The sequence below is a fragment of the Trachypithecus francoisi genome, unplaced genomic scaffold, assembly GCF_009764315.1.
Source record: "Trachypithecus francoisi isolate TF-2019V2 unplaced genomic scaffold, Tfra_2.0 Lachesis_group5, whole genome shotgun sequence".
Classification (NCBI taxonomy): Eukaryota; Metazoa; Chordata; class Mammalia; order Primates; family Cercopithecidae; genus Trachypithecus; species Trachypithecus francoisi.
In genome coordinates this window covers 53,482,272-53,494,881 of record NW_022681470.1, presented here as the reverse complement: position 1 = coordinate 53,494,881, position 12,610 = coordinate 53,482,272, and the positions used below count along the sequence as shown (strand labels likewise).

The 12,610-nt window shown below is 40.0% G+C and overlaps 1 protein-coding gene across 6 annotated transcripts in view; it reads right to left on the bottom strand.

Annotated features, from left to right (window-relative positions):
* Nucleotides 1-12,610, bottom strand: part of CFH (complement factor H) — a 175,052-nt gene that overhangs the window by 116,319 nt on the left and 46,123 nt on the right. Inside the window, exon 10 of one of the 6 annotated variants that reach the window (XM_033200645.1) lies at nucleotides 4,231-4,481. The exons of the other annotated variants lie outside the window; for them this stretch is intronic. Within the exon in view, the coding sequence (XP_033056536.1) occupies nucleotides 4,468-4,481 (14 nt within the window). The 3' untranslated portion in view covers nucleotides 4,231-4,467. Of the gene's footprint in view, nucleotides 1-4,230; nucleotides 4,482-12,610 lie in introns of those variants that run through there. 6 annotated transcript variants of the gene reach the window in all.

Here is a 12,610-nt window from a genome sequence, read left to right as displayed (position 1 = left end):
CAGAGTAACACTAGGATTATCCAGGAGGATGGCCTGAAATCTATTCATTCTTCTAGAAGTAAATCAGTAGCTCCACTTCTGTTCCAACAAATCATATACACAGTGTGGGGTGTGTACTGTGCTAGGTTAACCCAAAGCGAACTCCTCTGCCTCCTGGAGAAGATCACAAGGGTGCCAATGGCTCAGAGACAAGAAGTCCAACCCATCATAACAATGTCTAGCTGTTTTGAAAAGTAGGCTACAGGTCTCATGATATCCCCCAAGTCTTGGGTTAGTACTCCTAAACCCACCCCTTCTCTCTCATGTATGAACAAATTAAATGGCTTTCTTAGTTCAGGCAGTCCCAGTAGTCAGGTCCATTAATAATTTATATTTAATGGTTAGAAAGGCCTTTTGACATTCCTTAGTCCATTCTAGAAGTCAAGTGTCTGGTCTTAGGGCTTCACAGGGACATTTTGCTATCAGCCCAAAATAAGAAAATGAAACATGGCCACATCCAGCCATCTAAAAACCCCTCACAGCTGCTGCCATGTCCTGAATCTGGCCACCCTGACAAGAGCTTCTCTCCAGTCCAAAAGCAGATTGCTCTGCTCCTGAGAAAGTTCAAACCTAAGATATGTAACTGAGGGTTTCAAGATTTGTGCTTTTTTCTTGGATACTCTGGATCCTCATCCAGACAAAAAATGTAAAGTCAGTATAGTAGTCTGGTCAATTTGCCTTAGTTGTGCCGGCTACTAATATGCCATCAACATATGTAAGCAAAGTCTCATTTTTCAACCGAAGGTCCAGAAACTCCTTAGCATGTATTTCCCCCAGATGGTTAGTGAGGTTTTGAAGCCTTGAGGAAGCACTGTCCAACAATACCACCATTTAACTTTGGTGTCAGAGTCTTCCTATTCAAAGACAAACACTGCATGGGACTCTGGACTCAGGGGAATACAGATGAAGGCATCCTTCAGATCCAAGACTGAACACAAGTACAACTCACTGGTTAAAGTCATGAATAATGTATAAGCATTGGGTATCACCAGATAAATGGTTTTGAAAATTTGGCTAGTAGCCCTCAAATCCTGTACAAACCAATATTCCTCAGTCCCATTTCTTTGTCCTGGCAAGACAGGTATATTTCATGGGAAATGAAGAATTCTTCCTGTATTGCAGGAAGGCCATTAGCAGAGGCTAAATGCATTGCTATGCCTTTTCTCTCAAAGGATACTGTTTTAGATTTGACAGTGTTACCCCTGCACAAAACTTGGCTTGCACTGGAGATGCAGTTTTTGTTTTCCCTGGCCTCCCATCTGCCCATGCTTCTGGATTAACGTTTTGGAGTATCTCTTCAAGGCTGCAGGCACTTTCAAGGATCTCCAGTTGTAATAATGTGACCTGCAGAACACATACTTCGTCTGAAAGCACCTGGATGTGCAATAATCCTCAGAGAAAAAGTAATCTTAGCATTTAGTTTGGTTAAGAGTACTTGCCCCAACAGGCCGGGGACGGTGGCTCACACCTGTAATCACAGCTCCTAGCACTTTAGGAAGTCAAGTGAGGCAGATTACTTGATGTCAGGAGTTCGAGACCAGCCAGGCCAACATGGTGAAACCCCGTCTCTACTAAAAATACAAAAATTAGCTAGCTGTGGTGGCGCACACCTGTAATCCCAGCTACTCGGGTGGCTAAGGCAGAACTCCTTGAGCCCATGAGGCGGAGGTTGCAATGAGCCAAGATCGTGCCACTGCACTCTAGCCTGGGTGACAGAGCAAGACTCTGTCTCAAAAAAAAAAAAAAAAAAAAAGGACTTGCCCCAACAAAGGGATAGGACATCGGCAGATGTACAGAAAAACTCTGCTTTTTTTTTTTTTTTTTTGAGACAGAGTCTTGCTCTGTCCCCCAGGCTAGAGTGCAGTGGCATGATCTTGGCTCACTGCAAGCTCTGCCTCCCAGGTTCACTCCATTCTCTTGCCTCAGCCTCCCAAGTAGCTGGGACTACAAATGCCTAACACCATGCCCAGTTAATTTCTTGTATTTTTAGCAGAGATGGCATTTCACTGTGTTAGCCAAGACGATCAGGATGGTCTCGATCTCCTCACCTCACGATCCACCCACCTCAGCCTCAAATTGCTGGGATTACAGAAGTGAGCCACCTCACACAGCCAAAAAGCTCTGCTTTAAATGATCTTGCTCTAGTTGACAATCCAAAATTTGGAGGAATGACCTCATCAGAAGTTTTTCCGAGATTTCAGTCACCTTCATAGTTTCTGAGGAAAGTTTAGACAACCAGATATTTAACACCAAATAGGAGACACCATGTCTACTAGAAAGTCCAGAAGCTGATTTCTCACCATCATCAGGATCTGGAGTCCCATATGGGAAATATGGAGGGTGTTGTTTGGGTCAGGAGAAAGTCCCCGGATGCCACCGTTTCTGGTCTTTTTCTTCAGTATCTCTCTCAAGCTCCCCAGCTATCCCAGGCATTCGGTGGGCAGAAGGTTGACTCTGTTTAACATTAGGCTTTGTAAGGCGTGGGCAATTTTCCTTTCAGTGTCCCCCCTGTTGCAGTAAGGACACTGCTTAGGACCTGCAATGGGATATGCCTTTTTATTGACTTTTGGGGGCCCAGGTGGTCCTACCATAGATGGAGTGTCTGATGGCAGCCCTTGTTGTGGTCCAGGGACTACTAGGGTCAGAGTTACAGCTAACAATTCAGCTTGCCTGTTCATTATTCCTTATGTTTTGTGATCAGTAAATACATTAAAACCAATCTTCACTAATTGAGACATAAACATGTCCAAAGCCTCAGCTACATTTTGTAACTTTCTCTGCATAGCTGGGGCACTTTGTTGGATAAACATCATGTTAGCTATCATTAAATTTTCTGGGGCTTCTGGGTCAATATCCATTTATTGCCTGAAAGCTTCAAAGACTTTTTCTAAGAATTCCAAAGCAACCCTCATTAGGCTTCTGCTTGATCTCCTGGATCTTATTGAGGCTGCTTTGCTTGGGCACTCCCTTCCAGAGGCTGATCAAAATGCAGTCTTGATTATGTTTGAGGTTAAATCTATCTCCAGTATTTATATTTCATCCCAGGTCAGAGGTGGGAACTGCAATCTGAGCAGTTGCCCTTACTGGATTACTGGGAGAGTCAGTGTGAATAAGATCAGCCTTTTCCTTAGTTTTATCTAAAACCATACTTTGCTTCTCCGAACTCAACAAAATATTGAGCAAATTTTGAGTATCTGCTCAAGTAGGGTTGTGGGTGGCAAATACAGAGGAGAATAGATTCTCCATATACTTTGGATCTTTATATATATTTTTTTCAATCCTGTTCCTTCTGTAAACTTTAGATCTTCTCAGTAAACAGTCATATTAGTTTTCTAATTAAGTAGGTTGGAAGTGGAGAACAGAGAATAAACCAGTATAAATCCTATAGGCTGACCTGTGGCAGCAACACCTCCTATAAGCAGTTGTTATGAGGAAACAGCCTCTCTGAACCAGAGTGACACCCTGGCTAAATGGAGTCCCCTGTTGGGAATAAGAAGCAGAGATCATACCTGTTGCCCTGGATTTGTGACTTTTTGGTGGTGGGGACTCTGGAGAGGTGCCAGTAGTGCTGCTGCAGCTCCCCCATAAGGTGGAGGAGGGGAAGTCATAGGTTCCTTTAACTGAACCACCATAGCATCATCATCTTTTTCTTGTAAATCAGTCCAAACAGTTTTTAATTTCTTGCTTTATCATGATTTTACCTTTTTCTACATTGTTTCACTTTTCCAAAGCAACATAAAACATTATACATAGGGGATTTCATCTCATTCCTCTTCCTTCTTACAAAACAAATCTAGCTACAGGATGGTACTCTAAGCATGAGAACCATGCAGGGGCCACCGTTCTCTGAAACCCAGTGAGTATTAAAGTCAAGCTATGCTAAAAAATAAGATAATCTTTTTTTGTTTCACGAAATGATAGACAAAGGTCTTTCAATTTTGGAAGATGCAGCCAATCAGTGTTGCATTGTGGGTTACTTGGGGAGAACTAAGGGACAGCCCTTAGCTCATCAGAACTGAGAAGTCGCTAGGGCTCGTCTCTGGGTCTGCCCCAGTGGCAAGGGGGCACTAGGCTGTGAGTAAATGCCCTCAAGGAGAGTGCCCTCTACCTGACTTGCCACAAATAGTTACGAGATTGTCAGATTTGTATGCTTGCTGCACAGCAACAGAACAATACACTGAAACAGTGGGGTTTGCAGCAGAGAAAGAGTTTAATAATCTCAAAGCCACCAGCCCCATTGGACTGCCTGGAGGAACTGAATTAGCGTTTCCCATTCTGGCTGGAATAATACACACACAACAAAACACAGATACTAGTCACCATACTCAGGACCCAAGTATTGACCTGGCAAGGCTCAAACTTGGTTCCATTGGCCCTTGTCATCTTTGATCCACTCAAGCTGGAGAGGGATGACCTTTGATCAGGAGTTCAGTGGGTGAACCCTGCGAAAGATTGAAGAGCAGATGGTTACCCTGAGTTAGGCTTGCTGAGATTCCACTAGCAACTCCTTCAGGACTAACTGAATGTGACTGACCAAACAGGAAGAGTTTCCTGAGTTAGTAATTTCTTCCACTGGTAATTTCCTCAAGGATCCCCTCCACAAACATAAATACATATAACAAGACAAGGATGTTTTCAATTTAAAAAAAGAGCAAAGACAATTCAATAAAGAAAACATAGTCTTTTAAACAAGTGATACTGGAACAGTAAGGCATCCAAATGCAAAATAATAACCCTCTACGTATTCCTCATACCTCATACAAAAATTAACTCAAAATTGGTCATATAGCTAAGTGTAAAATATTAACCTCTAGAACTGAATATGTCCCTGGTTTAGGCAAGGAAATTTTAGGTGACACAAAGAGCATAATCTATAAATGAAAAATTTGATAACATCAAAATTACATATTTTTGCTCATTGAAAGGGACTGTTAGGGGAAAGAAAAGTAAAGCTACAGATGCAAGAAAAATATTTGCAGAATATTTACTCATTGAAGGACTTGTAGCCACAATATATTATGTAGTCTCAAAATTCAGTAATGGAAGAAACAACTCAATGAAAAGTGGGCAAAATTTAGACAGTATTCACCAAAGGAGGTACATAGATGGTAAATAAGTACACAGAAGACGCTAAGCAGCATCAGTCACTAGGGAATGCAATACTATCACACACATATTAGAATGGATAATTTAATGGGAAAAAAACACTATCTCAAAGGCTGGCAAGGTTGAGAAACAATTGGAATTCGCATACACTGAGTATGTGAAGCTAGAACATATGATCACTCAGGAAAACAGTTTGTCTATTTCTTATAAAAATAAACACACATATTTAGTATGATATTTGCTGTGGGTTTTTAAAATATAGCTCTTATTATTTTGAGACATGTTCCATCAACCTTGTTTATTGAGTGTTTTTACCATGAAGGGTGTTGAATTTTATTGAAGGCCTTTTCTGCATCTATTGAGATAATTATGTGGTTTTTTTGTCATGGGTTCTGTTTATGAGATGGATTACATTTATTGATTTGTGTGTGCTAAAAAAGCCTTGCATCACAGAGATAATGCCAACTTGCTCATGGTGAATAAGCAGGGATGTTAGACTGAAATTTTCTTTTTCTGTTGTGTCTCTGCCAGGTTTTGATATCAGGATAATGTTGGCCTCATAAAATGAGTTAAGGAGGAGTCCTTTTCCTATGTTTGAAATAATTTCCAAAGGAATGGTACCAACTCCTCTTTGTACCTCTGGTAGAATTTGGCTGTGAATCCATCTGGTCCTGGGCTATTTTTGGTTGGTAGGCTATTAATTACTGCCTCAATTTCAGAACTTGTGTTTGGTCATTCAGGGTTTCGACTTCTTTCTGCTTTAGTGTTGGGAGTGTGTATGTGTCCAGGAATTTTTCCATTTCTTACAGATTTTATAGTTTATTTGTGTAGAGGTGTTTATAGTATTCTCTGATGGTAGTTTGTATTTCTCTGGGATCAGTGGGGATACCCTCTTTATCACTTTTATTGTGTCTATTTGATTCTTCTCTCTTTTCTTCTTTATTAGTATGGCTAGTAGTGTACTTTATTAATCTTTTAAAAAAAACAGCTTCTGGATGCATTGATTTTTGAAGGGTTTTTGTGTCTCTGTCTCCCTCAGGTCTGCTCTGATCTCAGTTATTTCTTGTCTTCTGCTAGCTTTTGAATTTGTTTGCTCTTGCTTCTCTAATTCTTTTAATTGAGGTGTTAGGGTGTCGATTTTAGATCTTTCTCACTTTCTGATATGGGCATTTAGTGCTATAAATTTTCCTCTAAACACTGCTTTAGCTGTGTCCCAGATATTCTGGTATGTTGTGTCTGTCTTCTCGTTGGTCTCAAGGAACTTATTTACTTCTGCAGTATTTCCATTATTTACCCAGTAGTCATTCAGTAGCAGGTTGTTCAGTTTCCATGTAGTTGTGTAGTTTTGAATGAGTTTCTTAATCCTGATTTCTAATCTGATTACATTCTGATCTGAGAGACTGTTTGTTAAGATTTTCATTCTTTTGCATTTGCTGAGGAATGTTTTACTTCCAATTATGTGGTTTATTTTAGAGTAAGTTCTATGTGGTGCCGAGAAGAATGTATATTCTGTTGACTTGTGGTGGAGAGTTCTGTAGATGTCTATTAGGTCTGCTTGGTCCAGAGTTGAGTTCAAATCTGGAATATCCTTATTAATTTTCTGTCTCATCGATCTGTCTATTATTGACATAGTATTGGAAGTTCTGGACCGGGCAATTAGGCAAGAGAAAGAAATAAAAGGTATTCAAATAGGAAGAGGAAGTCAAGTTGTCTCTATTTGCAGATGACATGATGGTCTATTTAGAAATCCCCATCGTCCCAGCCCAGAAACTCCTTGAGCTGATGAGTAACTTCAGGAAAGTCTCAGGATACAAAATCAATGTGCAAAAATCACAAGCATTCCTATACATCAATAAAGACAAACAGAAAGCCAAATCATGAGTGAACAAACAAACAAAAAATACCTAGAAATACAACTCACAATAGATGCGAAAGACCTCTTCAAGGAGAACTACAAACCACTTCTTGAGGAAATAAGAGAGGGCCCAAATAAATAGAAAAACATTCCATCCTCATGGATAGGAAGACTCAACATCGTGAAAATGGTCATATTGCCCAAAGTAGTTGATACATTCAGTTCTATTCCCATCTAGCTATCATTATCTTTCTTCACAGAACTAAGAAAACTACTTTAAACTTCATATGAAGTCAAAAAAATGTCCCATATAGCCAAGAAAATCCTAATCAAAAAGCACAAAGCTGAGGGATCACGCTACCTGATTTCAAACTACACTACAAGACCACAGTAACCAAAATAACATGGTACTTGTACCAAAACAGATATATAGACCAATGGGACAGAACATAGGCCTCAGAAATAACACCACACACCTACAACCATCTGCTCTTCAACAAACCTGACAAAAACATGCAATAGGGAAAAGATTCTCTATTGAATAAATGGTGCAGGGAAAATTGGCTAGCCATATGCAGAAAACTGAAACTGGATCCTTCCCTTACACCTAATACAAAAATTAACTCATGATAGATTAAAGGCTTAAATGTAAGACCTAAAACCATAAAAACCCTAGAAGAAAACCTAGGCAGTACTGTTCAGGACATAGGCATGGGCAAAGACTTCATGACTGAAACACCAAAAGCTATGGCAACAAAAGCCAAAATTGACAAGTGGGATCTAATTAAACTAAAGAGCTTCTGCACAGCAAAATAAACTATCATCAAAGTGAACAGGCAGTCTACAGAATGGGAGAAAATTTTTGCAATCTATCCATCTGACAGAGATCTAATATCAACAATCTACAAGGAACTTAAACAAATTTATCAGAGAAAAACAAACAACCCCATCCAAAAGTAGGCACAGGATATGAACAGACACTTCTCAAAAGAAGACATTTATGCAGTCAACAAACACATGAAAACAAGCTCATCATCACTGGCCATTAGAGAAATGCAAATCAAAACCACAATAAGAAACCAATTCATGCCAGTAAGAATGCCAATCATTAAAACATCTGGAAACAACAGGTGCTGGTGAGGATGTGGAGAAATAGGAACACTTTTACTCTGTTGGTGGGAGTGTAAATTACTTCAACCATAGTGGAAGACAGTGTGGCAACTCGTCAAGGATCTAGAACCAGAAATAACATTTAACCCAGCAATCCCATTACTGGGTATATACCCAAAGGATTATAAATCATTCTACTATAAAGACAAGTGCAAACATATGTTTATCGCAGCATTATTTACAGTAACAAAGACTTAGAACCAACCCGAATGCCCATCAATGATAGATTGGATAAAGAAAATGTAGCACATATACACCATGGAATACTATGCAGCCATAAATTGAATGAGTTAGTGTCCTTTGCAGGGACAGGGACGAAGCTGGAAACCATTATCCTCAGCAAACTAACACAGGAACAGAAAACAAAACACCACATATTCTCACTCATAAGTAGGAGTTGATCAATGAAAACTCGTGGACACAGGGAGGGGAATATCACATACCAGGGCTTGTTGAGGTGTGGGGGGAAAGAGGAAAGATAGCATTAGGACAAATAGCTAATACATGTGATGTTTACAACCTAGATGAGGGGTTGGTTGATGGGTGCAGCAAAACACCATGACACATGTATACCTATGCAACAAACCGCACATTCTGCACATGTATCCCAGAACTTAAAGTATAATAATAAGAAAACCACACACACACACACACACCATTTACCCAACAAACCCACTCCTAGATATGTATCCATGATGAATAAATTTATGTTTATATAAAAACTGTAGATGAATATTTTTCTTACCAGCATGATTCACAAATGCCAAAAACAATGCAAATGGCCTTCAACAAGTGAATGGATTAACAGACTGTGATGCATGATACAACGAAATAATACTTAGCAATAAAAAAAGGTGTTCTGGGTAGTGTGACAAAATCCTATGCCATTCAGCTCCATTCTCCCCAGAGCATGAATCCTTTCTTGTCTAGTGTATCCATAGTTTATACTACCTGCCTGTTAGTTACTTAGTAGTCTTCCAAGTTATCAGGTGGAAAAACATAGTCTACTTGGGTTTTACACTATTAATCGTTTCAAGAATCTACTGGGGAGCCTAGAACATGTCCCACATGAATAAGAGGGACTAACGCAGCCTTTTACTTTCACATGTAAGGAGAGACTACTCTATCCAGCTTCAGAAGAATCATTCAGATGGCACTAGTAATTCAAGTTTTACAAGTCAAGAGAAATTTATATTCTGTGATTTATCTGGCAATTCTTTTTCTTTAAATGACTATTTTAAAGGAAACTGCAGCCAGTTTGCACTCATATAGGATACACTTCGATATATATCTATTGTACTCACACAAGTATATTTAATTTTTTTTTCTTTTTTTTTTTTTGAGATGGAGTCTTGCTCTGTCACCCAGGCTGGAGTGCAGTGGCATGATCTCTGCTCACTGCAAGCTCCATCACCTCCCAGGTTCATGCCATTCTCCTGCCTCAGCCTCCCGAGAAGCTGGGACTACAGGCACCCGCCACCACACCTGGTTAATTTTTTTTGTATTTTTAGTAGAGACAGGGTTTCACCATGTTTGCCAGGATGGTCTCAATCTTCTGACCTTATGATCCACCCGCCTTGGCCTCCCAAAGTGCTGGGATTACAGGAGTGAGCCACCACGCCCAGCCAAATTTTTTTCTGCATATTTTCACAACATGGTTATGAGGAATTTAGATTTTATTAAATTGAAAAGTACTGTGATTCACTGACAATTGACTGTCCATTGAAAATATAATGTTGATATCTCAATCTGAAGATAAAGTTAAGACTTGTTAATTATATGACCACTGTAAAGCAGCCAAACAACCTGACTAAAGTACAGGGTCTAGCATGAAGAGTAAAATAGAAACATTCTTAAGAATAACTTGAGCCAGAAAAACTTGGGACAGAAGGAAGGAAGGAAGGGAGGAAGGAAGGAAGGAAGGAAGGAAGGAAGGAAGGAAGGAAGGAAGGGAGGAATGGGAGAGAGGGGAGGAAGGGAAAGAAAGAAAGAAAGAAAGAAAGAAAGAAAGAAAGAAAGAAAGAAAGAAAGAGAGAGAAAGGAAGAGAAAGAAAAAGAAAGGAAGAGAAATAAGAGAAAAAAGAAAAAGAGAAAGGTAAACAAAGAAAGGAAGAAAGGAAAAAGAAAGAAGGAAAGAAAAAGAAAGAAGAAAGAAAGAAAAGAAATGAAGGAAGGAAGGGAGAAAGAAAGAAAGAAACAAGGAAAGAAAGAAAGAAAGAAAAGAAAGAAAGAAAGAAAGAGAGAGAGAGAAAGAATAAATAGTTGATTCTACAATCAGCTCCAAAACCAAAGCAAGAGGCATAAACCTTGATTGAGCTGTTCGATATCAGGAGAAATTGCATATCTCATCAAGGCATATTATTAGCCTCAATTAATCTATGAAGAAAAAAATGAAAGCAATGGTATCATCTGACACTGAATGATGAGACACAAAAAAGAAACTGATGAAGCAAAAAGATTTGGGTGAAAGGTCACTATTAGGGTGAAAAGTCATATCCATACTTATTAAAAACCTATCCTAATTAAAATTCAGGAAGTGGAGGTTGCAGCAAGGCAAAATTGTGACATTGCACTCCAATCTGGGTGACAGAGTGAGATTCTGTCTCAAAATAAAATAACAAAATAAAATAAATAAATAAAATTCAACAGAGGGTTACTGCAATGCTGGTTAAAAAATTGTTTACTAGTAGTGGAGAATATTCAGAATAATAGTCATTGTGTGTGTATATACATGCACAATGTACAAAATATACAATAAAAAATATACTGTATGAGAAAGGCACTACAAAAATTGTTAGGGAAATGTTGAGTTTACCGTATTTTATTTAGAAATGAAATACAACCATTATCATGAATATGATCAACACAAAATATTTTTAAAATGAGAAAAGATAACATATAAACTTTTAGAATAAAGAATAGTATAGTGGCTCTGTGTTTTTGAAATATTCCTTTAAATAGAAACAAGAAACATAACATTCATCATGAAAAAAGATTGACTAGTATGTAGTAAAATGAGCAACTTATGTTCATAATGCATAAAAAAGGAAAGAAAAGGCCGGGCGCGGTGGCTCACGCCTATAATCCCAGCACTTTGGGAGGCCGAGGCAGGCGGATCACAAAGTCAGGAGATCGAGACCACGGTGAAACCCCGTCTCTACTAAAAATACAAAAAAAAGCCGGGCGCCGTGGCGGGTGCCTGTAGTCCCAGCTACTTGGGAGGCTGAGGCAGGAGAATGGCGGGAACCCGGGAGGTGGAGCTTGCAGTGAGCTGAGATAGCGCCACTGCACTCCAGCCAGGTGGACAGAGCGAGACTCTGTCTCAAAAAAAAAAAAAAAAAAAAAAAAAAAGGAAAGAAACGTACTAGCCACAAAGAGAATGCATTTGCATTACATATAATTAAAAGAGATTTTATATTCAGAATTATTAAGATGATTCCAACTAATAATACCAAAACTCACAAAAAGGTAAACAAAAAAAAATCAAACTGCATTTCCAAAGATTAGAATCATTAAATACCAATTAAACTGTGAATATATATTCTAAACCCAGTTGGTGGTAAAAGAAATGCAAATTTGGGGGCACGCCCAAGATGGCCGAATAGGAACAGCTCCAGCCTCCAGCTCCCAGCGTGAGTGACACAGAAGACAGGCGATTTCTGCATTTTCAACTGAGGTACGGGGTTCATCTCACTGGGGAGTGCTGGACAATCTGTGCTGGTCAGCTGCTGCAGCCCGACCAGCAAGAGCTGAAGCAGGGTGAGGCATCGACTCACTTGGGAAGCGCAAGGGGGAAAGGAATCCCTTTTCCTAGCCAAGGGAAAATGAGACAGACAACACCTGGAAAATCAAGTAACTCCCACCCTAACACTGCACTTTACCAAGGTCTTAGCAAATGGCACACTAGGAGATTATATCCCACATCTGACCAGGAGGGTCCCATGGCCATGGAGCCTCCCTCATTGCTAGCACAGCAGTCTGAGATCTAATTGCAAGGTGGCAGCAAAGCTGGGAGAGGGGCGCCTGCCATTGCTGAGGCTTAAGTGGGTAAACAAAGCCACCAGGAAGCTCGAATTGGGTGGAGCCCACTGGAGCTGAAGGAGGCTGGCCTGCCTCTGTAGACTCCTCCTCTGCGGACAGGGCATAGCTAAACAAAAAGCAGCAGAAACCTCAGCAGAGGTAAATGCCCCTGTCTGATAGTTTTGAAGAGAGCAGTGGATCTCCCAGCATGGAGGTGGAGATCTGAGAATGGACAGACTGTCTGCTCAAGTGGGTCCCTGACCCCTGAGTAGCCTAACTGGGAGACATCCTTCACTAGGTGCAGACCGACAACTCACACGGTGGGATACACCCCTGAGATGAAGCTTCCAGAGCAAGAATCAGACAGCAATACTCGCTGTTCAGCAATATTCTATCTTCTGCAGCCTCCACTGCTGATAC